Source organism: Arvicola amphibius, chromosome 14 (assembly GCF_903992535.2).
Source record: "Arvicola amphibius chromosome 14, mArvAmp1.2, whole genome shotgun sequence".
NCBI classification, from domain to species: Eukaryota; Metazoa; Chordata; class Mammalia; order Rodentia; family Cricetidae; genus Arvicola; species Arvicola amphibius.
In genome coordinates this window covers 57,079,512-57,105,662 of record NC_052060.1, presented here as the reverse complement: position 1 = coordinate 57,105,662, position 26,151 = coordinate 57,079,512, and the positions used below count along the sequence as shown (strand labels likewise).

General features: G+C 37.9%; 2 protein-coding genes across 13 annotated transcripts in view; one reads left to right on the top strand and one right to left on the bottom strand.

The window, feature by feature from the left end:
- The first annotated feature begins 2,778 nt into the window (after positions 1-2,778).
- On the top strand, positions 2,779-20,945 carry Nexn (nexilin F-actin binding protein). Of its 2 annotated transcripts, XM_042054165.1 has the most exons (13): positions 2,779-2,805; positions 4,148-4,339; positions 5,019-5,097; positions 5,188-5,336; positions 8,759-8,800; positions 10,112-10,303; positions 10,383-10,553; positions 12,373-12,567; positions 14,761-14,958; positions 16,332-16,553; positions 19,080-19,265; positions 19,811-20,168; positions 20,252-20,945. In XM_042054165.1, the coding sequence occupies exons 1-13, from the start codon at positions 2,779-2,781 to the stop codon at positions 20,263-20,265; spliced, it is 2,025 nt and encodes a 674-aa protein (XP_041910099.1). In that variant the 3' UTR covers positions 20,266-20,945. The 2 variants fall into 2 exon arrangements, with proteins under 2 accessions (XP_041910099.1, XP_038167477.1); XM_038311549.1 differs by having other exon boundaries at positions 10,383-10,559; positions 12,382-12,567; positions 19,811-20,945.
- Positions 20,946-21,384: 439 nt separating this feature from the next.
- Fubp1 (far upstream element binding protein 1) overlaps positions 21,385-26,151 on the bottom strand; it is a 28,521-nt gene continuing 23,754 nt past the window's right edge. For 4 of the 11 annotated variants that reach the window (XM_038310877.1, XM_038310879.1, XM_038310878.1 and 1 more), the window contains exon 20: positions 21,385-24,730. In XM_038310877.1, the coding sequence (XP_038166805.1) occupies positions 24,692-24,730 (39 nt within the window). In that variant the 3' untranslated portion in view covers positions 21,385-24,691. Of the gene's footprint in view, positions 25,923-26,151 lie in introns of all 11 variants that reach the window. The other 7 variants (XR_005283075.1, XR_005283076.1, XR_005283072.1 and 4 more) reach the window with 7 other exon arrangements.

Here is a 26,151-nt window from a genome sequence, read left to right as displayed (position 1 = left end):
TATTCACACTAGTTCAGCATCTTCCAGAAACTGCACTAGGACCGGAGCCCTCGAGCAGTGGAAGGGGCTGTTTTCATTGCATCTTGACCTATTGAGGAGTGGACAACTTGAAAATAGTTGCCGAGATTCTGGAGGAAAGTAAACTGTGGCAATGGATCCTATCGATTTATAGGACGTGTGTGAATACCGTAGGTTTTGCTGGCAAGCACGGTTGTGTTGAAGTAAGAAGAAGTTATTCTGAAAAGAAAACACATTCCCTCTCGTGACCATTGGCCATGCTGTACAGAAGCAGAGAAGAAGGTGGAACGAGGCAGATGTCACAGCCACCTCACACCGAGATGTGAACATTGCACCATTAATCACATTGTATGTGATTAATGCACGGTGCTGAAAATCTGAGAATAGGGCCCAAAGACTGCCTTAAAAATACCGTACAGACAGTTTATGGTGAGGATGGAAGCTGTGGGCGATGGCTCGGCCAGCAAAGCATTTGCTGCACAAATGTGAAGTCCTGAATTTGGATTGCTAGCACCCACATAAAAAGATGGGTGCAGAACACACAACACCCACAGTCCCAGCAGAGAGACTGGTGGCTCCCTGGAGGTCACTGGCTGGTCAGCATTGCAGAATCAAAGTGAGCTCAGAGTTCACTAAGAGACTGTCTCTACCTCTCAACACAGACATGCATGCATGTCATATACAGGTGTGTGCACACACAAGCACTCACACATGTACCTCCAGCTTCTACCAAGGGACTAGAAACTAAATTAGAGAATCCTTCAGACTTGTCAGTTTATGCATGCATGTTGTAAAGGTTTCCAGGATGAGATTTATTTTAGTTAGAGCTGCAAGGTAGCTCCAGGAAGCAGCTGATCTCCTGTAACCTAGGCAGGGAGCATAAAGTGTGCCAGGTACGGAAGTAAGAGCAGGGCAGAACCTGAGTGCAGTGTGCAGGTCACTAGGCATGCAACTGAGTATACTGCCTTCCAGGGCTGACAGAGCTGCGCTGGAGCCTTATGAAACCGCCCAGGTAAAAAGCAGACTACTTACAAACCTGGTTTCAAGGCATTTGTTAAGAACAGGAGGATGGGGGCAGTGCCTGCCTGTCTACTCAGGGTTCCCTTCCTCAGCGTCTCCCAGAGAAAAGCCAGCATAGGGTAGATGCTTAGCAAGTACCATCGTAGTGCATGGAACCCTAAATTTCTATGCTATCGTTGAAATAATGATGATTGTGTTATCGGTATGGTGGCCATGCCTATAACTCCAGCATTCAGGGGGTAGACTGGAGGGGATCAAAAGTCAGGCCACACAAAAGAAACCAACAAACAAACCCTTCCGCAAATAAGGAAAGACTACCGACATCTCACTAGAGATATGCCTGTGGGATGTGGGCATACAGAAAATGTATTTCATGTTATCAGAGAAAGCAAGTTAAGATGAGCTAGTATCCAGTGCGACAGCAGCCACAGCCCGGAACACTGGCATCAGAGGACGTGAGAGAGCAACCCAAACTCCCCTGCGTTGCTGGTGGAGTGCAGCAGCTTGCACCACTTCCAAAGTCAGTTCGCCACCTGACTCCTCCACCAAGCATACTCTTACCACGCCATCCAGCAATCAAGACTTGGTATTTATTCTGAAGGACTTGAAAAGCTTTGGCCACATAAAAACCTGTGCATAGATGTTTAATATCAGTTTCATTTACAGTTACCAAAACAGCATAACCAAAATATTTTTCATTGGGTAAATGGAAAAATATACAATGGGCAAATATTCAGAGGGATTAAAGGTGTATGGCACCAGCAGCTTGAAAGGTTCAGTTTTAAAGGCTGTGTTACATTCAAAGCATGTTCATCCTTAAGAGTCAAATTACAGGAAACAAAAGGATGGATTTAAAGGAAGTGTGGTCATGTAACTCATGTGCTCTTGTGGGATCAACAAGCTCCTCTGGGCTGTACACTTTCTTGGGCCTTCTAAAGGCTTTTTTATGTACCACAAATCTTAAAGAGCTGAAGATTATCACAACTAGTTACTTATTTGAACTTCTGATGGGAAATTTATAACTTAAAAATTATATCTTTCTGCATAAGTATATAAATTGTATATTTAGAAATGTATATTGATAAAATATACAGTATATAAAAGGGAAGATTATTACAATTCTTAATATTAACTTGGGTTTTTTTTTTTGTTTGTTTGAGACAAAGTCTCACTTTGTAATCTTTATGTAGACCAGGCTGGCCTTAAACTCCAAGAGATCTGCCTGTCTCTGCTTCCCGAGTACTGGGATTAAAGGTGCTGGGGCTGGAGAGATGGCCAAGCAGTTAAGAGCGCTGACTAATCTTCCAGAGGACCTGGGTTCAATTCCCAGCACCCACATGGCAGCTCACAACTGTCTGTAACTCCAAAATCTGATAGCCTCAATAGACACACATACAGGCAAAACACAAAAGCACATAAAATAAAAATAAAAAAAAAATAAAATAGGGGCTGGAGAGATGGCTTGGAGGTTAAGAGCATTTGCCTGCTCTTCCAAGGGTCCTGAGTTCAATTCCCAGCAACCACGTGGTGGCTCACAACCATCTGTAATGGGGTCTGGTGCCCCCTTCTGGCCTACGGGCATGCACACGGAAAGAGTGTTGTGTGCATAATAAATAAATAAATATTAAAAAAAATAATATAAATAAAAATGTGTGTTTGCTGCAACACCCAGAAATGTTATTATTATTTTACAGATACAAAAATATACGAAGCTTCCGCCCCAAACCACATAGAGCAAACATGAATGACGTTTCCCAAAAGGCAGAGGTAAGTATATCTCAAAAGCTCTCCTGACTGTGTGTGTGTGTGCATGCATAGGAGTGGGGAGGCAAGAAGAGACTTGGAAAGGTAGGAAGAGATGAGCAAGACATCTGACTGGAGGATTTGGAAAGGGTCATACTTAGGAGGTTGTAATTGGTAACATTAGGATGTACAATGAAAGAAGGTTCTGTTCGCAGTTTTGGCTCAGTACTTTAATCTGGGTTCTGAGAAACATGCATACCGAACTTCTGGAAGGCAGTGAAGAGCTAGGGTCTTAGGTAGAATTTTAAATACATTGGTCTTAGAAATTAACTCCTTCAATGTGGTTTTACTGAGGCTGGGACCATTGGCGGTAATAATTCGCTCTGAAAAGAAGGGCTCAGCATCTTCTAGCAACAGTGAAAGTCCTCTTAACTTCTACCCTTTTCCTGGCTGTAGCCACTGAGAAGGAGAGGCCCCACATGCTGACACTCGGAAGTGACAAGCTAAGGAACTTGAATGGACCAGTGACGGTGACAGGCCGCGGATAAGCATGAGCCGGATCCGTCACAGATCAGCAAGCTGCTTGTCCCTGTCGTTAGGAGAATTTAGCATTCTGACACTCAATTTTTTAACCTCTTTCAGAAACTAACTTCTGAAAAAGATGAGAAGAGTCTACAGCCTTAGTTTCCGATGAGGGAAACCATTGATTGCTCTAGCCTCCGGTCAAATTTCCTCTCTCAGGGTTTCCCTTTCGGAGCCTGTTCTTAGTGGGTGCGGCCACCTTGCACATTTTAATGAGCTTTTAGGTACTTGTACGTGGGCAGCACAGCATGAAGCTGACTCATCTCTTGCAGGCTTAGGCTGGCCTTCAGCTTTGCCCAGCCTGTCTACTATAATAGCAACAATGCTTTTTGTAATATGGGCTTTTCCTTGAAAGCCCAATCTTATGCTTTGTTCTCAGTTCATATCCTTTACTGCGATTGATCTTGTTCATTTGTAAGGAGTGATGGCAATCCTCAATCCGAGTCTTTAGGACTAGGGTGGGAAAATAGAATACAAGCAGTTTTTAATTAGAGGTCCTTATTTGATTTTATATTGTACTGGCCTCAAGCCTCAGTAGAATGCTACCTTTAATTGGGGTTTCATTTCTGAAGAAGTGGTGATCCAACAGAATTTCTGCTCTCAGTCTTAGTGTGACTTAAGGAAATTAAAGTTTTAGAGACCATCCAATCAGGCTGTGGTGATCCAAATAAACGTTTGAAACTTGTTTCTATTTGTTTTGATGAGTATTTTGATGTGTCTTATTCTTATCCTTGCCTAATTTCTTCTTTTTAAACTTCCTTCTCTTTGCTTTCTTCTAACGAAGATTCTTCTTTCTTCATCTAAACCTGTCCCCAAATCCTATGTGCCAAAACTTGGCAAGGGTGACGTAAAGGATAAGTTTGAAGCCATGCAGAAGGCCAGGGAAGAGAGAAATCAAAGGCGATCTAGAGACGAAAAGCAAAGAAGACAAGAACAATATATTAGAGAGAGAGAATGGAACAGGAGAAAGCAGGAGGTCATCTGATTTTATTTTATTCTCGTGAAAATGTTACTTTTCTTTATTTAAATGCATTGTTGACACTAACATTTTATATAAATTATAACAAAAATGCCTATATTTGTAATCTAATTTAAACTGTGTGTGATCCCCCTCCTCCCCTCTCTGCAGCTTCTCTCCACTGTGATCCCCTCCTCCCCTCTGCAGTCTCCACTGTGATCCCCTCCTCCCCTCTCTGCAGTCTCCACTGTGATCCCCTCCTCCCCTCTCTGCAGTCTCCACTGTGTGATCCCCTCCTCCCCTCTGCAGCTTCTCTCCACTGCTTTCATTGCCTGTCATTAACCATGGTCTAAAATAGTAAACTGAAGTTTCCAGAAAAGAAAACAAAAGCTTTAAATAAATTTCATTACAATATGTTTTTATAATTATTTTCTTTTATAATTGTTATTTTCTTACTGTATCTAATGGAAAAGTTAAAGTTCATCACAACTATAAGATCTATAAAAATTATTTTCCTTATTTGAATATATAATTTTCCTACAAGAAAAAACAGCATGCACAGTCTCAGAATTACCTGTGGTTTCAGTGATCTGTTGGATATCCTAGTGGGTTCTCCTGCAGCAGGGGTGGGGCTACTCTAATATAATCTAGTCTGATGTTGGGCCATGTGTTCATGTTAATTTATTTAACCACCCAGATTAAAGAAATGCTTGCTTCTGATGATGAGGAAGAGATTTCTGCTAAAGTAGAAAAGGCTTATGTCCCAAAGTTAACAGGTAAGAATTTTGAGGGATAAATGTAAAAAGGCTTGCAAAAGAAAGAAACCTGGCAAAATAGACATTTTTTTTGTGTGTGTGTATTCTTAGGGACGGTTAAAGGTAAATTTGATGAAATGGAAAGACACAGACAGGAAGAGCAAAGGAAGAGAACGGAAGAGGAGAGAAAGCGCAGACTTGAACAGGATCTGCTGGAAAAGAGGAAAATACAGCGCGAATTAGCAAAAAGAGCTGAGCAGGTAGATGCTGAGTGCTACAGTGCTGTTTGTGCTGGACCTAACAGAACAAATGAGAACTAATCGGGATGCTGCCTGTTTAAAATATTTAATATAAGCTTATTAATAGTGACTTGCCTAAGAACAGTATCTTAAGGGAAACGATTCAGTTTGGGATGCACAGTAGTATGTGCAGAATGTGCCTGTTTAGGATGGCGATGCGGCTTTTGTCAGAAATGATCCTACTGTTTCTACATTCCTTAAACTGACATTCGTCCTAACTTTTCTTGGTATCTTTGAGAATTTTATGATGATATAAGACATTTTCACACATAAACTATTCATAATCACAGAGCACAATATGGCCTTTTAATAGCAATATTTAAAATCTCTATCATTTATAAAACAGATTTTTATAAAAGATTGTTTATTCTACATGTAAGAGTGTTTTACTTGCATGTGTGTCCGAACACCTTGTGCATGCAGTGCCTGCAGATGTCAGAAGAGGGCGTCGGATCCCCGGACCTGAAGTTATAGACGGTTCTGAGCTATTATCATGTATGTGCTAGGAACCAAACCAAGATGGTCCACAAGAGCAGAGGAGCCCTTAACCACCGAGCTGCCTCTCTAGCCCCTGAAAGCAATATTCTAAGGGCCTTAAATCCATATGCTCTGCTCCTTTCAGCTTCTGCCACTTGTCTAGACTGAAAAGTGATAATGAAAATAAAGCATTATTATATACTTGCATTCCTAAGAACCCTTAACTTCAGTTTTGCAAATAAGCTCTTCTTTAACACCAACAACTACTCATTTGGTAGCAAACGCTGATACATGCCTATATGCCAGATTAAATGTTAAGAGCAGTGAGAATTTTCCTATACTTTTTCTTAGTGAAACTTTATAAAGAAATAGAATTATAAAATGAGAACTGTTGAATTATCACCAGACATAATTACTACAAATATATAAGTATGTATATATACATGCTTCATATATATATATATATATATATATGCTTTAGGAATGTCGTTATATTAAAACTATAAAGTAAATGAGTAAGACTAAAGTCTATAAAGAGTGGCTTCTTGCACCATATACTATGTATGTATGTAGAATTAGTCTTCTTTCTTTCTTCTATACTTTCAAAGCACTATTATTTTCTAGGGTTACTGACCCATTTTAAATCCAAGAATGGAATAGTAGGCAGTTGTTTCTCAAAACACAAACCTGTGAGTAAGCTTGACTATAGTAAAGACTGGATGCTCAAAAGGTAAACTGAAATAAATGCGATCATGAAAAAAGTAGTGTCTTTACAGCAGACACGTGCTGTGTGGAGGGCGCCACAGAGCCCTGGCTAATGATGCTTTAGCCCTATTAAAGTAAGGGACACAACAGCAATGTGATTGTAGTAATGTCTTCTTAGAAATGTGTAAAGTTTAGCTTTAAAACATAAGTACATTTTCCACTCAAATTTACTATGATTCAATGCAGTGCAGTATGATATTATTTGTTTATAGTTTACTTGTACAAACCAGTATACAAGAGGAGTTCCTGAGCTGGAAATGGATCTTACCACTTCTAAGACTGAAGCATCTTACAGAGAATTAAAAAGGAATATACTTTGTGTATTAGGTACTAAAAAAAAGTGTGGGAAAATCCCGAGGGTGCATTATCTAGTTAACTCTGAAGATAGCCTGATGGACAAAATTAGAGTCCACCGTTTAGGGACAGATATTGGTGAGAAATAGGATCTTGAAAAGAGGCAAGGAAAGAAATACAGGGATGAAACAAATTTGCTTCCTATGAATAAAAAACAAGAAGAAAAAGAAAAGTTGAGAAACAGTTCTTTGTTAACTTTGAAAGTCAACACTTAACTGAATTCTGAACATTGGTTCGTCTTAACTATGCTAGTAGCACAGCCCTGCACAGCGTTCATCATTTGTCATTTTGTTGGCGAACTCCATGGTTCTCTCTCTTGCTCTGTAATGGTTTAAAGTGAGCAAAGAAGACACTGACAACAGAACTCTAAGCAAACAAGATGTAGAAGCCCTGTAAGTGTCTGTCCACTTTAGCAGAGATCAGACAGACCCAGGGGAGCTCTAGGAATAGAATTGGGGCTCATGAACTGTTTCTCTTTCCTGTATTCTCGGTGTCTGACTTCTCACGTTTTGTAGGTCTTTTTATTGAGGAATTAATTTGATTGCTCATTGGAAAACAACTCATTTATAATTACTAGAGAACCATTAAAATTTTACTGTGTATGATACATCATTGAAAAAACCTATTCCACTTATATAGCAAGTCAGTTTAATGAGTAATTCTGTAATAAAACAAATTATTCTCAAAAATTAAATTTTGTAGCATAAAATTATTCTGATAAAACTATTCATTATTAAAATGTAAGGTACTTTAAGTTTTGTCTTTTGAGATCTGGTTTCTCTAGGTAGCCCTGGCTGTCCCGGAACTTGATACGTAGATGAGGCTGACTTCAATATCACAGAGATCATCCTGGCTAAATTTTCTTTCTAAGACAGTTCTCTTTTTTTATTTTTTTTGTTTGTTTTTCAAGATAGTTTATCTGTGTGGTCCTGACTGTCCTGGCTCCCTCTGTGGATTCCTGCCTGGGCTTCATGACACTTCAGATTTGCCTGGTGTTTATGTTTATCTGTGTGATTCTGACTGTCCTGGAACTCCCTTTGTAGACCCCTGCCTTGGGCTTCGTGACACTGCAGACTTGTCTAAAGTTCAAACACTACATTGCTAACGCCATCTGTTCCCTTTCTCTCAGCAATCTGCTAGGCTCCAGCTCATCAAGCTAACCTCATGATGTTTCTTCAGAGAAATGTGCTCCAGCTGTAGATGATGGCCTTTTCCCAGTTCTGTGTTGCTGAAATATGAGAAAATATTATAAGTACCAGCATTAGGGGCTGGAGAGATGGCTCAGTGGTTAAGAGCACTGCCTGCTCTTCCAAAGGTCCTGAATTCAATTCCCAGCAACCACATGGTGGCTCACAACCATCTGTAATGAGATCTGTGCCCTCTTCTGGCTTGCAGGCAGAGTATTGAGAATATTGTATACATAATAAATAAATCTTAAAAAAAAATAAGTACCAGATTAGCCTCCCTTCTAATCTAGCTGATATTTCTACCATACTTTATTATTGTGTCGTTTACATTTTTGCTAGATATATCTTGATAAGAAACAGGGTCACAATCATCTGATTGTGATAGATGTTCCTGCTGCTACCACAGGGGCAGAGGATGGGGGCGTTTCTGTGTGTCTCAGTTTAGATTGCTACTAAATTAAAAATTGTTCCTCATAAGTTCACAGTCAAACGTTGAAATTTTACCAGAAGATTCAGCTAAATTACTTTTCAGTTGTATGTTTGAAATCACCAAGCAGAAAATTCAATGTAATGTAACGATATGAAATTCTCATTCAATAGATTGAGGACATAAACAATACGGGAACCGAATCCGCATCAGAGGTAACAGACGTTTCCTTTAATGAAACATTCACTGAAAATTATCTGATTCACAAATTATTTTGTAATCCAAGAAGGCCATGCAGAGGCTTTATTTCACTTTTGATTATAAATCTCACAATGACAGAAGTCAAGAATGTTCTGTGAAGGCAAGAGCATGCCTGGGCCCTTTCAAACACTGCCATGTGTTTAAAGAAAAGTATGCTTCTGCCTGCACAGTGGGTCATGAAGACAGGGCCCGGGAGGCTGTTAGGGACACTCTGCCAAGACCGCATGGTTCCTGAAACAGCCTCGCTGGCTGTTGGAAGCTGGCGTTGTAAAAAGGCCGTTTCCTCCTCCTCATCTCTCTTCTCTCCTCAGAGTCCCTACGAGCTCGAGTTCTGGCTCTCACACACCATTGTGGAGGGTAGTGTGTATCACCGTGAAGGAATGGTCCAATAACCTTAAAAATATAACCCAGTCAACTAGCAAGGTTAAAATCCAACCAACCAATTTGATGGTGTGCCTAAAATTATGCTTACAAAATTGGAAGAATTTTATTTTAGGAGTGTGTGTTACAATTTATAAATTTTATTTTTGAGAAAAGTAGATGTAATGATAAATTTGTAATAAAATCAATTGAAAGAGAATGCATTTCAGCTAGGTGTAGTGGTGCATGGCTGATTACAGCACTCAGAAGGCAGAGGCAGGCAGATCTCTGAGTTAAGAGTCCAGCCCGGGCTACATAGCGAGTTCCAGGACAGCCAGGGCTACATGGCAAACAATTTGTTTGAAATTTTAATAGGATAAATGCTTTACAGCTTTATCTATACTATGTTAGTATATCACTTGGGTAAACAGTCAATAGCTTTTCTCATTAAATACAACTTTATTATATTAAGTACTGAAAAATTTGGAAGGAGGAGCAGATTATGGAGAAAGCTATGTTGGATGTTTAAGCCAAACTATCCACCATCAAATTGGTTTCAAGTATGCTCACATGCACATTACCTTTTGTGTAATTAATGTACAGAATGCCTAAAATCAGGCAATGGTACTAAAGTCTTGTTACTTAATTAGATAGGGTATATTAATTCTATAATTAATGCAGAATGCTTCTTGAGACTGCCATTGGTGGATCTCAGTAAGCTTCGTTAGCCATGCACAGTGAGTTCAGAGAAAGATGTATTTAGGAGTAACTAGTTTTAAAAAAATAAGGTTTTTTGTCCTTCATAGCCTTGACAGCCATGTAATTCACCACTTGTGGAGGTGAAGTGCCCTACCACGTCCATTCTTACTAAGAGTACGGATGCTAATTGTCTGTCTTACCAATAGGAAGGAGATGACTCACTGCTTATAACAGTGGTGCCTGCCAAATCGAACAAAACATCTGGAAAAATACAGAATCCTGAGGATCTGGACAAAGAGCAAGGGAGTGAGAGGCTTAACCATGAAGATGATAAAAGAATAAGATATGAAGAAGAGGGTCGAGCTCTCAAGGAAGCAAAGTGTCTGTCATTCGTCATGGTAAGAAGTTTTTCACGAGAACAAATCCAAGGTGTAGTTAACAGCAATTGTCCTCTGGGTAACAAGTTTGTTTTCATAGGATGATGAAACTGAGGCCAGAAAGGGAGCCCATTTTCCTGGAAAACTGAAATTAACTTTTGAGGAACTGGAGCGGCAGAGACAAGAACATCGCAAGAAGCAAGCAGAGGAGGAAGCAAGACGGCGCTTGGAAGAAGAGAGGCGCGCCTTTGAGGAAGCAAGGAGGCACACGGCAAGTGTATCTGTGCGGGCTCTGCCTTTCATCAGGAAGCCTTGCACGAGGCTGACTGCAGGTCCAAGCCGGCTCTCTCTGGTGGGGAAGCCTCGCAGGAGGCTGACTGCAGGTCCAAGCGGGCTCTCTCTGGTGGGGAGGCCTCATTCCACTGCGTTTTCCCAGTACTATTAACTGGATCCAGGACCCAGTGCATGCCAAACAAGTGTTTTACCACTACCTCTATTCAAATCCCAAAAGGCATGGCTTTGAAACCATATACATATTTATATACAATATTATACATACATATAATTCATCTGTATTTTCTTTGAGCTTTCACTTTGGGGTATTTTATCCAATATGCTTTAAATTTTTATTTTTAATACTGTATACTCTATTAATATATAGGTATTACTCAATGCATCTGGTTTCCCTTTGTGTGTGAGGTAAGCAGTATATTTAATGGTATGGTTGTAGGATTATATTTAAGTCAAATAATGAATTTCATTTGAGGAGTACAGGTCTATAATTCCAGTTGCTTGGGAGGATGAGGAAGAGCACACATCCAAGGCTAGCCTGGACTACTGAATCAGTCCGAGTTAAAGGCCATCCTAGACAACTTAGGGAGATGTACTCAGTTATAGTAGTATACTTGCCTAGCATGCACAAGGCCGGAGACTTAATCCCCACTAATTCTTTACTATAAAAAGAGAAGGGAGCATGGATTCCAGTCTCGTTTTGAGAATTTAAAAATGAATAGCTATAATTTCAAAGTTACCATGAGTTTCTTAATCGGCTTTCATTATTAAAGTTATGAGGATAACTTTAGAGCTCACCATTTTAGACTTTCTAGACATTTACTTAAAATATTATTCCTTTTGGTCAGGTGTGGTAGTACACACCTTTAATTACAGCATTTGAGAGGCAGGGGCAGACAGGTATCTGTGAGTTCCAGGCCAGTCTGGTCTGTATGTAAAGTAAGACTCTGCCCCCAAATCAAATAAATAAAATGTTATTCACTTTTAGATAATATCTGTGCATTTTAATATAACTGGTAATCAGCTTAATATTTAAATTAATATTTCAGTTAATGTTTAAATGTGCAAGTAATTGTGTTATGAATTTTATATAAAATAATACGGATGGCAGTCTTTTATCTGATTAGTATAAGGAAAATCACTGTAGTTCAAAGGGAGGAAATTTTTTTTTTAATTTTTTTGAGTCAAGGTTCCACTGTAGTTCTGGTTGTCCTCGAGCTCACTGTGTAGACTAGACTGGCCTTGAACTCATAGAGTTCTTTGAGAACTGGGATTAAAGTGTCACCCTCTCCAGAGTCTCCATGTGTATGTACCTGAGCTCTAAGTACAAACTGTTTAGTTTATGAGAATTATCTCAGCTGAGCCCTTTAAAATTTGTTATGCAGTCACCTTTATTCAAAAGCTTGAGAAATTTTATTTAATCTTGAGTACATTTTTATTTGTAACTTCTCCACATTTGATTATTTTATCATATAGGACATTAAAAAGGAAGAGGATTTGGCCAGGCATGGTAGTTTTTAATCCCAGCACTTGGGAGGAAGAGGCAGGTGGATCTCTCTGTGTTTAAGGCCAGCCAGGTTTGCATAGTGAGTTCCAGGGCAACCAGGGCTATTTAGAGAGACCCTGACTCAAACATCAAAAATACAAATAAAAACTAAATAAAAAGTAAGAGGTTTTGGAGTACGTATTCTGGCAACAAGGAAATACTCGGTCAAGCTCCTAAGAACTTGCCCTTCCCTGGCAGTGCATTCCTGTCCCAGTAAATCTCAATTTTTAGTAATGCATAGTTTCTTTATTAGGTAAATGAGGAAGATGAGGATGAAAACCAAGATACGGCAAAAGTTTTTACAGAGTACCGCCCTGGAAAACTCAAGCTCAGTTTTGAAGAAATAGAAAGGCAAAGGAGAGAAGGTGAGAAAAGAAAAGCAGAGGAGGAGGCCCGGAGGAGAATAGAGGAAGAGAGGAAGGCATTTGCTGAAGCAAGGAGAAGCATGGTAAGACGAAGTTTCCTCAACAGTATGTGTGTGCATCATGTGGGCACTTGTGCAAGCTGTGGAGAGCCAGACAACCACCTTGGATGCCATCCTCAGGAATGGCTGCAGTTTGAGTATTCCTGTCTCCGCCTTCTCAGTGCTGGTGTTATAGGTGTGCACCTAGTTTACTTGTGTTCCGGGGACTGAAGTCAGGTCCTCAAGCTTGAAAGATGAGGACTTTACTGACTGAGCTATCAAGCCTAGCCTAGGGATTCCATTTTTTGAGGCTGTAAATGAAATGATTAGACTTGAGGAACATCCTGTTATCTCTGAAATCCGTAGCAAGCATTGAATGGCAAATAGGTTTTAAACACCAGTCCCTTGTCAGTGTTTTCTTTGGCTGTGTCGAAAAGGGTTCTGATTACCCTTGCCAGGTCTGGCATAAAGAGTTGGGCACTATCTCCCTCTCTCAAAGATCCATTTTCTAGACCAGATCTGAGTCAAGAAAAGACAAGTCAGGGAACTTTCCCATATAGTCCCTCCTTCCATTCCTCTCTCTTCTGCCCCTCTCTCATTTTTTGCCATTTTAATCCCACTCAGTCTACTTAGATGACCAAAATCGTTTATTCATAATTATCTAACTCTTCAAAACACCCATCATTCTTTCTTAAACAACGATGCCTAATTTGTCACAAAGGTAAACTTTCCATGCCATGTTAATGTTTATAACATGGCTATCTGATCCACCAGTTTTCTTGTACACTCACATGAGAAACTCGGGAGCCTGGAATACACGCCTTCAACCTTTCGCTCATGCCCAGGTGGCTCTAAACTCCCATTTATTCAACACCCTGGCTTACTCCATCTTCGCCACCATAGTCCACAGCACTTTGCTATCCCTGCCCGTGAGTCCAGGAGAGGATTGTTTGACTCCGTGTCCATAGCTGCAGGCAGACCACATTTCAGATCAGAGAGAGATGTTTTCACTTTCAGGAAAACAGAATTACATTACTTGTCATGGTAAGATATATCTGACAACTTAGAAGCCAAGTTTCTGGTTCAGCTTGGGGATTGCTTGTCCTCAGGATGTGATAATATGATGAAACTGTTTTTGGGGACCAGGAAGATAGCTCAACTGAGTACAGATGCTACTAAGCCAGATGATCTAAGTTCAATCCTAGACACTTGCATGATAAGAAGAAATTTTTTTTTCTGAGACCTAAATTCTCCCCCCCCCCCCAATAAATAGACAGAGGAACATTTTAAAAAGTTTCAAACCTTACTGTTGGGAGCCGGCTATGATGTTAGACAGAGTGCTACCTATTTCAAAGCTTTGTTTAATCCTGTGACAACCATAAGAAAGTCATCATGGGGAGGCTCAGAGAGGTAAGTGGCTCGCCCAAGGTCACAATCAAATTAGTTACTCATAGAAATTTACAAAATAATGAAAAGCAAAGCAGTCTGTTAATTATTCACATTTCTAAATAATTTGTAGTGTATCAAACACTAGGTTTCACCACAACACTTTTCTACAGGTTTCATATAATTTCTAACCTTACTGGAAATATTCTGAAGCCTGGCTTCTGGCTTTGTTAACTGGCATTTCTGTTGATTTTGGACTACTTTTTAGTCAATTCCTCAGGTTCCTCACATGTAAACCAAGGCTAATTATCCTCAGCTACTGTATAAGGTTACAGGGTCAGCTAAATATATGCATCTCTAAGTGGACTGGCAGTTCTAAGAGTATAACTATTATTTCTTTAAAACATCTTGGCAGCAAAACTTCTTCACAATAAAATTATGAATTAAGGCTTTTTGTTTTTCTGATAAAAGCTAATGATGATCCAGATGTAACTAATTCATTAAGACAAGACTACAACTTAACTGAAATGTCCTAGTCAGTGACCAGATTTGGAGATTCACTTCAATCCAATTAAAATGTTCTCAGTGTCATTAAAATATATTATTGCATGAATATTTTTGTTCACTTGAATAGACTGGATACAGATGGTTACCATCCTCCACACCACAGATACCCCAATTTTACATTTTTGATAATACTCCCTTGTTCATTGATTTGTGAAACAGTTTATGATTTCTGAATTTTTAGATCAACATAAAACACTTTTATTCAAGAAATATCAGTTTCTACAATACCATCTTTTTAGTATGCACAATTCTGGAAAAAATGATAAAAATATTCATTTTAAATAGGTATTAGATGATGATTCCCCAGAGATATATAAAACAGTTTCCCAAGAATCTCTGATGCCTGGAAAACTGGAAATTAATTTTGAAGAATTATTAAAACAAAAAATGGAAGAAGAAAGACGACGAACAGAGGAGGAACGAAGGCATAAACTGGAAATGGAAAAACAGGGATTTGAGCAACTGAGACAAGAAATGGGAGAGGTAAGGTGGAAGAATATTCACTTAGAGATCTAATTGAGTGCATTCCTTATATTGCTCTATTGTGACCTTTATGTGTTATTAATCACATAAGGATATCTGACATACTTTTATGACATATATACTTAATATAGGTGTGTGTGTGTGTCCAACCTGGTAGACTGTAGCTAGGAATGTGGCCTGACACAAAACTGAAAACTAACTTAAAATATTGAGATCTTTTTAGTTATTTGTTGTAACTAAATTGTCTTTTTCCTGTGTGAACCTTGTAGGTAACAGTATCCTGATGCAATATCAAAAAGACAGTAAATCTGTTCTTCCAAAGGACTGAGATTCAATTCTAAGAACCCACATGGTGGCTCACAGTCATCCATTAACTCCAGTTCAAGGGCATTTGATGCTCTATTCTGACCTACACAGGGCATGCATGTAGCACACACAAACATTATACAGGCAAAGCACTTATACATGTAAAAAAAAAAGATCTAAAAAATTGTAATCAGTATTGTATTTAATTGTGGGTCCAAAGCACAGTAGTATTGATACTAGCAATTTAATATGCCAAAGAGAAGTTTGTTTTTGTTTTGCTTTGAGACAGTCTATGTTTAGCCTTGACTGTCCTAAAACTAGCTCTGTAGACCAGGGTGGGCTCCAGCTTAGAGATTCACCTGCCTCTGCCTCCCAAGTGCTGCGAGTCCATCTAGCTGTCAAAGAGAAGTTGGAGTTGTACAGGGCTTCCTTCATGTGAAAGGTTGGAAGTTGTTTTTTGTTTTGTTTGAGACAGGGTTTCTCTGTAGCTTTGGAGCCTATCCTGGAACTGGAAGTTCTTAATAAGTAAATGTTTTTACTTAAAATTTACTTGATGTGTTTTGGTGTTCTTGCCTGCATGTATGTTACTAAGCAGTGCCAGGGGGCCTGAAGAGAGTGTCAGATCCCCTGGAGCTGGAGTTAAAGATTGTAAACCTCCATGTGGGTGCTAGGTACTGAACGCAGATCCTCTGGAAGATTAGCCAGTGCTCTTAACCTCTAAGTCATCTCTCCAAACTCAGAAATAAAACTCTTTTTTTTTTTTGGTTTTTCGAGACAGGGTTTCCCTGTAGTTTCTAGAGCCTGTCCTGGAACTAGCTCTTGTAGACCAGGCTGGCCTCGAACTCAGAGATCCGCCTGCCTCTGCCTCCCGAGTGCTGGGACTAAAGGCGTGCGCCACTACTGCCCGGCAGAAATAAAACTCTTAAAACAGTACATATAGGATAACATTTGACCAGTGGCTTCCAGGAATCTGCTTGATTGTCTTGGAACATACTCCCCTGCCCCTCATACACAGATCCACTGTAATTTACTGATTATCAACATACAGAAATCTTACTCTTTTGAAGGAGGAAGAAGAAAATGAAACTTTTGGATTGAGTAGAGAATATGAAGAATTAATTAAATTAAAAAGAAGTGGTTCTATTCAAGCTAAAAATCTAAAAAGCAAGTTTGAAAAAATTGGACAGTTGTCTGAAAAAGAAATACAGAAAAAGATAGAAGAAGAGCGAGCAAAGAGGAGAGCAATTGACCTTGAAATTAAAGAGCGAGAAGCAGAAAACTTCCATGAGGTATATTATTGTATTTGTTATAACCTTAATCTTAAAATAAGTTAGTATTTACAGTTACTTATTGGTATATCTCTAACAATCTGAAAACTGAATAGCAAAAGACCATTTAGCTCATCATATAGCACTGAGTCCAAAAGGATGAGGGAGGAATGGATAGAGTACAAAATTGAGAAAAAGTGGAATGGTAGTAAATTAAATTTAGAAGTAAGCAAAGCAGGATAAGTGACAGTTGGTCTGGGGACACACAAATGAGCCAGCAGTATGGCTGAAAACAATCTACTGTGCTGGATGTTAGCTGTTGCTGTGAAGCTACATTGGACAGTGTGCTTAAGAGGTTTGTAGGGCTGAGGCATTTCAGCGTGATGTAACAGTGGCAGCTCTCCCTGGCCCTCTGATGCTACCTGGTCACCTTTGAGGTTTCTGTAGAAAATCCTTCCACAATGCTTTGTGATCCAAGCCAGAAATGGCTCAACCTTAACATTTTAGAGTGTTGATGCTTTGCTCCCTACCCACCATATATCCTGTCTCTCTGTACCATTCCAGACTCCACGCTTTAACCAAGCAGGCTGTTATCAGGCTGTATCAATACCTGCCTTTGTTTCTGAAATGTTTTCTGCCAGAAATGTTTTCTCTTACTGTCCTGTGGAAATAACTTTCAGCCTTTGGGGTCAAAGGCTATCTTCTCATTTGTAAAGTATTCTCATATAAAAAATGTGGTAAGAGGAACATTCTAGAATGAGGGACAGTTGAAGTCAACGAAAATTGTACTAATTTAAGGGACTCAAAAATAGATCCCAAGGACTTTATAATGGTATGACTGAACTGAATAGGTTATGAAGTTGTCAAAGTTCTTTGTGGCTAGTTGTGAAAGGACTTCACCTTACAAGAACTGTAATCAGCAAAAATGATGTTATAATAGAAATTCTAAATAGTTCTACCAAAGAATTCTAGCATCATGATGAAGTGGAAAACAGTCATAAAGGCAGGACCAAAGGCTAGGTAACAGAAAAATGCTTGGAGTCCTGATTCTTCAGTGTCCACCTCTTGAGCACTGGGATTATAGACATGTACCATTCTTGGCAAGACTTTTTTTTTTTTTTTTTTTTTTTTTAAACAAAACGGGATAAGTTCTCTTTTAGATGGTTGCTGAGGACCTTACTATTGTGGCACCATCACCAGGGAAACCAGCATTTATCAAGTCTGGTGAGGTATTAAATTGTGTTAAAGGCAGTCTGATACTGGTTCTGAACTTAGTGAGATGCAAGCATGTGTATGTTGTAAAATTATTGGTAACAGGGGGAAGTAGTAAAATAGTAGTCTTGTGGTAACTGGAGAACACTAGTATTTACTGGCCATGTGGTACAAAACAAAAAAATTAGAATCTTTAAACATAGGTAAAGTTCAAGATAGGTATGATGAATCACTGCTGTAATCCCAGCACTTGGGAGACAGGATGAGTTCAAGGGTAGTCCGGGCTCCAGGAGACCTTGTTTTAAACAAAAGCCCAGTCTACCAAACAGTTGTTCTTTTGTTAAAGATAGCCATTATAAAATCTGTAAACACAGAACCAGTGTGTTTGATGCGTTACTGCTTCTGGCACAGCTGCCAGATGAAGTTGTCCTCAATGGGAAGAATGTGTAATTCTCTTCTATCCCTTGGATAAAGGCCCTTGACCTTTAAAACACTTCCAGTGATAGACTTCCCCTCCAACCTCCTAATGTCTCCGTTGAGAGCTATCAATGTTTGAAAGGAGTGGTGCTGCACTTCTCTCATCCTGAGGCAAACTTAGGCTTTTAATGTTGAATGTGGTGAGTTCAAGGCCAGCTAGAGAGATCTTGTCTTGGGGAGGGAACTACAAATTATGTCTTCAAACTTCCAGGAGATCCCAGACTTCTTTGAAGGCACCCATACAACTTTCGATTAAAGAATCCAATATCTACTCATAGTACTTTACATCCCCTATTTGGTTAACCAATTAAAAGGTTATATATAGTGTCTGAATTTGTGTCTTCAGTATCTCAAGCTGGCAACAAACTTCTCACTTCTACTTCCATGAAGCCTTGGACCACCATATACAGGTATGGAGATGAGTCACATTTGAGGACTCATGAATGCTAGACCCGCATTCTGTCAATGGAGCTACATTCTCAGCCTCTGACTTGGTTTTCTAATGTCCTGCTGTATCCCAGGAGAACGCTATGCTGCTTTAATATCCTGTTACCAATACTGTCAGTGCCCTATGACTTAGTAGGTTTCTTTCCCATAACCAGTCTAGTTTTCCAAAGGTTCTAGAAAAGAGAACATCGATGTTTAGCTGTTTGACACTGCTGTCAGTTAGTCAACTCTCTCATTTTCTAAATGCAGTATTGAGGAAGCAATAAACTTGCACAAGGTTTTCTCACTTTTCCTGAAAATCTAAATAGCTACAGTATTATAAAAAGCAAATCAAACATTAAATATTTTGTGCTTGTAAATTACCAAATCATCAATGAATTTATTTGGCAAGCAATTTTCATTTTTTTTAAGGACGACGATGTTGATGTAAAGCCTGCAAAAAAGAGTGAATCTCCCTTTACTCATAAAGTGAATATGAGAGCCAGATTTGAACAAATGGCTAAAGCAAGAGAAGAAGAACAACAAAGGAGAATTGAAGAACAGAAGTTACTACGAATGCAGTTTGAACAGAAAGAAATTGATGCAGCATTACAGAAAGTATGCACCTACATAACCAGAGGGAGTTCTTAACCCATTTACAAGCAATTAATGAATTGTCATAGCTTTTTAAAAAATATGTATTTATTATATTTATTATGTATACAATATTCTGTCTGTGTGTATGGCTGCAGGCCAAAAGAGGGCACCAGACCCCATTAGAGATGGTTTGTGAGCCACCATGTGGTTGCTGGGAATTGAACTCAGGACCTTTGGAAGAGCAGGCAATGCTCTTAATCTCTGAGCCATCTCTCCAGCCCCAAACTTTTTTTTCCTATGATGTAACTACATCATTGATACCACGGCCGAGAATTGAACTCTAAACCTTGGGCAGAGCAGTCAGAGCTCTTAACCTCTGAGCCATTCTATTCGGCTGTTTCCTCATAGCTTTCAAGCCATTTGAATGGTTTTACAATCAATGAAACCCAGGGCACCATGCATGCTAGCCAATGCTCCAACACTAAGCTATATATCCCAAACTTTTCTTTACCTCCAAAATTCTATTACTAAAAATACAACTTGATAAATGCACTTATTTAATACAGAGACGAGAAGATGAGGAAGAAGAAGAAGGGAGCATCATTAATGGTTCCACCACTGAAGATGAGGAGCAAACCAGATCAGGAGCTCCTTGGTTCAAAAAGCCTCTAAGAAACACATCAGTTGTTGACAGTGAGCCAGTCAGATTTACTGTTAAAGTGACAGGAGAGCCCAAGCCAGAAATCACATGGTGGTTTGAAGGAGAGATGCTGCAGGACGGAGAAGACTATCAGTACATTGAAAGAGGCGAAACTTACTGCCTCTATTTGCCAGAAACTTTCCCAGAAGATGGAGGAGAATATATGTGTAAAGCTGTCAACAATAAAGGCTCTGCAGCAAGTACCTGCATTCTTACCATTGAAAGTAAGAATTAATTGGCATTTGATCGTTTATTTTATTAAGGAAATAAATGGGGGAAAATATCATTTTTCTTCTCTTTTTTTTAGTGGATGACTACTAGGCTTCCTTCTCTCCTTGGAACTCTCTCTCCAACTCTCTTGCTACATCTCTGTGGAGGGGCCAAAGGAGAACAGAGGTGCCACCAACTTGACCTAATACTCTTTCCCCAAATCTTCCAAATAGCTGATCCAAAGAATGCCTTTTCCAATGCACATTTGGGTTACCATGTTGTGCCCAGTCAAAATGTAGTTGACAGGGAAGGGAAATGTACTCCTTCTGTATGAACCTAAAGCAAATGCTTTGTATCTTCCATATTTATAACCATTATGTTTAAAGTATACTGTTTGCATGAATAAATGGAATTTTTACACCTAAAGTTAGCCAGAGAGGACAGTGAAACCGGAACTGCTCCACTGTCCTCTGTAGCCCATAACTGCTGTGGACGCCAGTCTTTCTGAAGATACACTGACAAAGGAGGACCGCTGGAAAGAAAAACCCAAGCAGGATTTTTTTCTCCAAAACTACTAAATCAAATTTGATAGAAACCAACGTTTAAGCAGTGTTCCAAGTGTGATAGATATTAACGTGTGTCTCAAATGTATAATGACCATACTGAAGTTTATGCTGTGACCTGACTGAATAAATGATACTATAATGAGAAAATATTAGTATTCCATGTAGGAACAAATGTGGCTTTTTTTAAAAACACAGTTGAAGATTTCAACACCTAAGAGGATTAGATTTAGGGAAAAGTGATTTTAAAATTCTAGCTTTATGAGTTCAAGATCAGCCTGGTCTGGTCTACATAGTGAGTTCCAGGACAGTCAAGACTACATAGAGAGACTATCTCTAAACAACAACGAAGAAGTCTGTAAATAATTATAACTTATGTTCTATTATTTGGTTGTTTTATATTTATATTCAATTTCTTGGAAAACAACTTTATTTTACATCATGAAACCATAATAAAGTTACCTGTGCATCAAAAGGTTTTTATTTTCTTATTTTAAAAGCTATGCAATGAGCTATCCACTCTTAAAAGTTTAAAGAACTTATCATTAGAATTAAAAAGGCAAAACCTCCACCAGTATTTTTTTCACAGTAAATCTTTAATGACAGAAATAAAGGAGAAAAATTTTAACTCAGTATACATATCAAAGACACAAAAAGACAAAAGCACTCTGGTAAGTCATCACTGTACATTTATTGTTTTAAATTAAGAAAACCATAAAGAATACAAAATCACAACAATCCATTGCCCTTTACATACAATGTCAATAAAGCAAAACTCTAAACCAGTTTGTAAAGTATTCAATTTACCTCCAGTCCAAGCTGCATCTCCCTAAGACACTGTTCCCATCACAGTAGCCATTTTAAGCCAATCTTCTTTTAACACACGGGTAGTTTCTGTAGAGAACACTTTTCTCAGGACGAAAATGCATCGAGCATGCATAAGAAAATATATATATATATTTGCAAATACATTAAGAGTTTCTTTAGGGTATCACTCAAGAAACTAAAGCCCTGGCATTTGCTTTTTAAAGTTATCATTTAAAAAAATTTCTCAATTCGATTGATCAAACAAAAAGCAGGGTTATTTTTGGTCAAATTATCTAAGTATTATGAAAATGCATTTTAACGCCAGGCAGAATTTGCAAAAAAAATAAAAAACAACAACAACAAAAAAGACATCTCCAGTGATCAGTTAATTCTATTATCAACATTCTAAGACAACATGTTAACTACTTTCAGGAAGAACTGGTTGTATTGGCAAAGCATTCAAAAGTGAATGAAAACAGGGAAGCACTTGCTATTCCTAACTAAACTGACTTTAATGAATTAACTACCAAGATATTTGTTTAATATACTTTATAACTAGTATCAAATTACTAGTTTTAACATTAAAATGATTCTCATTACTAAAAAACAAGTATACATTTCTGAAACAAACATCAAAGCAATGAATACTAAGTTATCACTCCACTAACATGTATGTCATTTTAAAAAAAATCTGTAAACTTGTTTAAATGAGTTTAATTTCAATCAAAACCATTCAATTTCTACCTTAAAAATCTGCTGAATTCAAATCAACTGGCTCACCTTTTCTGCTTTCCAGTTTACTTACAAGTTAAGTTTGGTGCTATTTAAAATGCTTTAAACCAGTGAAGGTTTATGGTAATGAATTCAAACTTCTCACAAGATAGAAACAATCCCCAATATCTATAAGCATTCATCCAGATTTCCAAACACAAACTACAGCTAACCAAAACTTCACAGGCTCTAAAGAGATACTGACCCAACCCCCTCTTTCCTCCCTCTCTCCCCCCCCCCTCTCTCTCACACACACACACACACACTCACAGTGTGTGTAATAACTATATAATTTTAACAGTTCATGGAACATTTAAGTGAATAGCACTTTAAAATGAAAAGTGATCAAGATTAAGAGCAGGTACATCATACCCTATACCATATTATGGATGGGAATACATTTCATATTTCTCAATTATGATTTGCCAATTTTACCTTCTACATTGAGCCCTTCTATGGTCCATGCTCATCGGCTCACCAATGGCATACACTCAAAGGATTCCTCTTTATGGGTAACTATCTCAGGACCTGATTTTATGAGCTATGATTTGGTGCTTGCAGCATCTTCAGCACTGTGTGTGAAAATGAAGGCAGTATTTTTGAATATTTTTCTTTGTTGTTAAGATAAGCAGGAGTTTTTAATAGGATCAGCACATTTAGAAACTGAATTAAAAACAAAACTGATACGGTGCTGCTTTAAGACAGTCATCTTAAGTCAAAATATGTACTAGTTAAGCATCATTCCTAATAACACAAACATTGTAAACTGGCAAAAAAAATGCAGCGTCAGTTATTAAAATATAATAAATCAGAAACTTGGTTATGCAGACTATGAAAAGTTATTTGACAGTTAACATTTCACTGATGCACATGCCTTTTTTTTCAAAACTTACTGCCAGTATTCCTTAGTCTTCCTTGTCAGCATATACAAGTCATGAAATCAGAACTGTCTAGGAAACTGACTCAAAATGTTCTTACTGAATCACTATACTTTAAAGCAGTAATAATAAAGGAGGAAAAAATAAAACCAAAACTAAAACCACAGGCTTGGAGGGTAAAGAAAATGTCCTGTCAGTTATACAAACAGGCTGTGAAGGCTGTTGAAATTTCTGACCAAATGATTTTCTAAGTCTTAACTATTTAACTGTTCTTACTGTAACACGTCTATTAACTTGGGGAAAATGGGTACAAAAAGATCTGGATGTTTGCCAGTTATAGCAGCAATCTACTCATTTCATTTTAATGAAAAAATGAAAATAAAAACAATTACCCAAAATTATAAACAGTTGCTTCAACAAATTAACAGACTTTCCACTAGAATGGTAGCATAAATAACAAAATACATTTGGGGAAGCAGCAGCAGATTGCTTTTGAGTACACAACCACAAAAACCTCACAGGGACAACATTAATGTACTGATATATTTATATATATGTCCTTAGGTTGTGCTTACCTGTTGCTTTTTGCAGCAGAACCTAAGGTGGAAGGTCTGGGAAGGCACTGTGAAGTATAAATAATTGCACTGTTTGCAATTAATAAGGATTTTAAACTTTAAACGAATCAAAATCAACAGCCTCCAATTTGTGAATGATACTGAATTCAACTATTTCCTTCAGTTTAATTACTAAATGCACCACTTTCCTAGGTCATCCATCTATGCAACAACATCATGCAATACTGAAACTGTTCATGTCAATACCCTACACTTAATAGTTAACTCCTTAGCTATTAAACTTCAAACTAGAATATGTATCCATATCTAATAAGGGTAAGGGAAGTCACTCAAAGTTACATAAAACAATCAAAAAAACATTTCAAAACATCCACAATGAGCTGTACTGTTTTCTGCCCTATTACCTCAACATTTCTGTCCTCATACCTCTTCCTTTAAAGCATATGCAAAACACATGGTGCTCACCACAGATAAAACATATCTATGAAAAGAGGCTAAGTGCTACATTGCTTATAATTTGCAATCTGAAAAGCACTGTCTTACACATTTCAAGTTTTTCATATCACTGTTAAAGATGCATATCTTACACTGAAAAATCGGCATTTTAGGAGCACCGATAGACAATACTATTCAACTTTGTTAATGATCAATCTTCTTTAGCTATTAGCTAAAGCATATCAAAAATACTTACCCATTAAGCTCACTTAAAAAAAACATACAGAACTATGTATTATTCTATGTTAAAAGGCAGTTATGTTTTCCCATGATATCAGCACTGTATTCCAACATAATATTCACACAAAATATAGCAATTGCATTATGTGGAACATCGACAAAGAGACACTGTTGCAGTTCATCAATTTGTCATTCTGATGTACTTACAGTGCAATGCTCCTTGAAGGAACACAATCAATGATGATACACAGCACAGTCCTCCTCACCCCTACAGAGCTAGTCCTATACTGGCTGGATCAAACCTGCACTTCAACAGACAATGGCAAGACAGACTGTATTTGCATGTAGTCTAATATATTAATATGCAAAGAGCCAACAAATATGCAGAATAAAACAATGGTTTTCAACAATATCAGAACTTCAGCATGAATGTTAAAAGAGTAATAAAATGATTCAAGTACACAAAAAATTAATTTGATTCAATGACTGGACTTGTGCAATTACAAGACAAGGCTTATCTATAATGCAAAATGAAAAAAGCTGGAACGTTTTCATACCCCAGATGTTTCAATGGCAGATGCAATGTAGCTATATTTTTGCATACTATTTACTTTTCTACCCTAAATTTAGAAAGAAACACACTATTATATACATTGAAAGAGTTGCTTTACATGAAAAACAAAAAGCTTCTTATAAACTACTCAAATCACTGTCTGAAAACTGTTCAAAATTAGTTATGCTGAAACAGTCTTGGAAATAAGTGAAAAACAGAAAGGTTAACTGTTGTAGCAGCAGTACAGGTCTCACATGTAAACAGTGCTCACATATAAAAGGAAATTTCACTGTTAATGCAATGGAAGTATACTAAAGATCATTGTATACACATGCACTTTTTAATCAAATAGAAGAAAAAAATGAAGATATCAGGATTACTTGTGCTGAAATAGCCAAATACAACAGAAAAGATCCTCCAATCTACCACTATACTGCAAGGGGGAAAAACATGCCAGTGTTTAAAAACTCAGTAATTCATGGGGAAAGCTTATATAGTTGTGTATATGTATCTTAATTTATCACTGCTAAGAAATTATGAATCCTTTACCCACATATCCAACTTACCGACACAGGAGGTTTCATATCATTTATTGTAAAGCACAAAACAGGCATTTTAAAAGTGAAAGTATACATTGAAAAAGTACATTTATATCACAAAGCATTGACCACATAATAGTTGCAAATACATTTGCTGGAATGTGTACATCTACACTAAAGACTAAAAACAAACCAATTTTCATTTCTACACAGAAATATTAACCTCCTATCAGTAGTGATAGATATTTTGTACATTTTCAAAATAAAAAAGGGGGGGAAAACACTACTTTAAACCAAAAACAAAATTAAGATCTTCATCAAGTCGTCTGCATCCATATATTTAACAAAGGTTTTTTTCCCCCACACAATGAAGCAAATACTGTATTGTCCACTTCTTATTATTGGCCCTGTGCAGAAGAGATACATAAGAGATACACAAAAAGTTAAAGAAAATCCTTTAAATGGAGCTAATTCAGGAGTGAATCCTTTAAGAAAGAAAAACTGGTTAATATAAATGATGGTGGCTTCTTGCATGATTTGCAAATCCCTGGGGGAAGAAAATTATTTTTAAAATCAAAGGCATTATAAAAATAGCACGCAGATGCCAGAAAGCATTATTTAAAAACCAAATCCCCA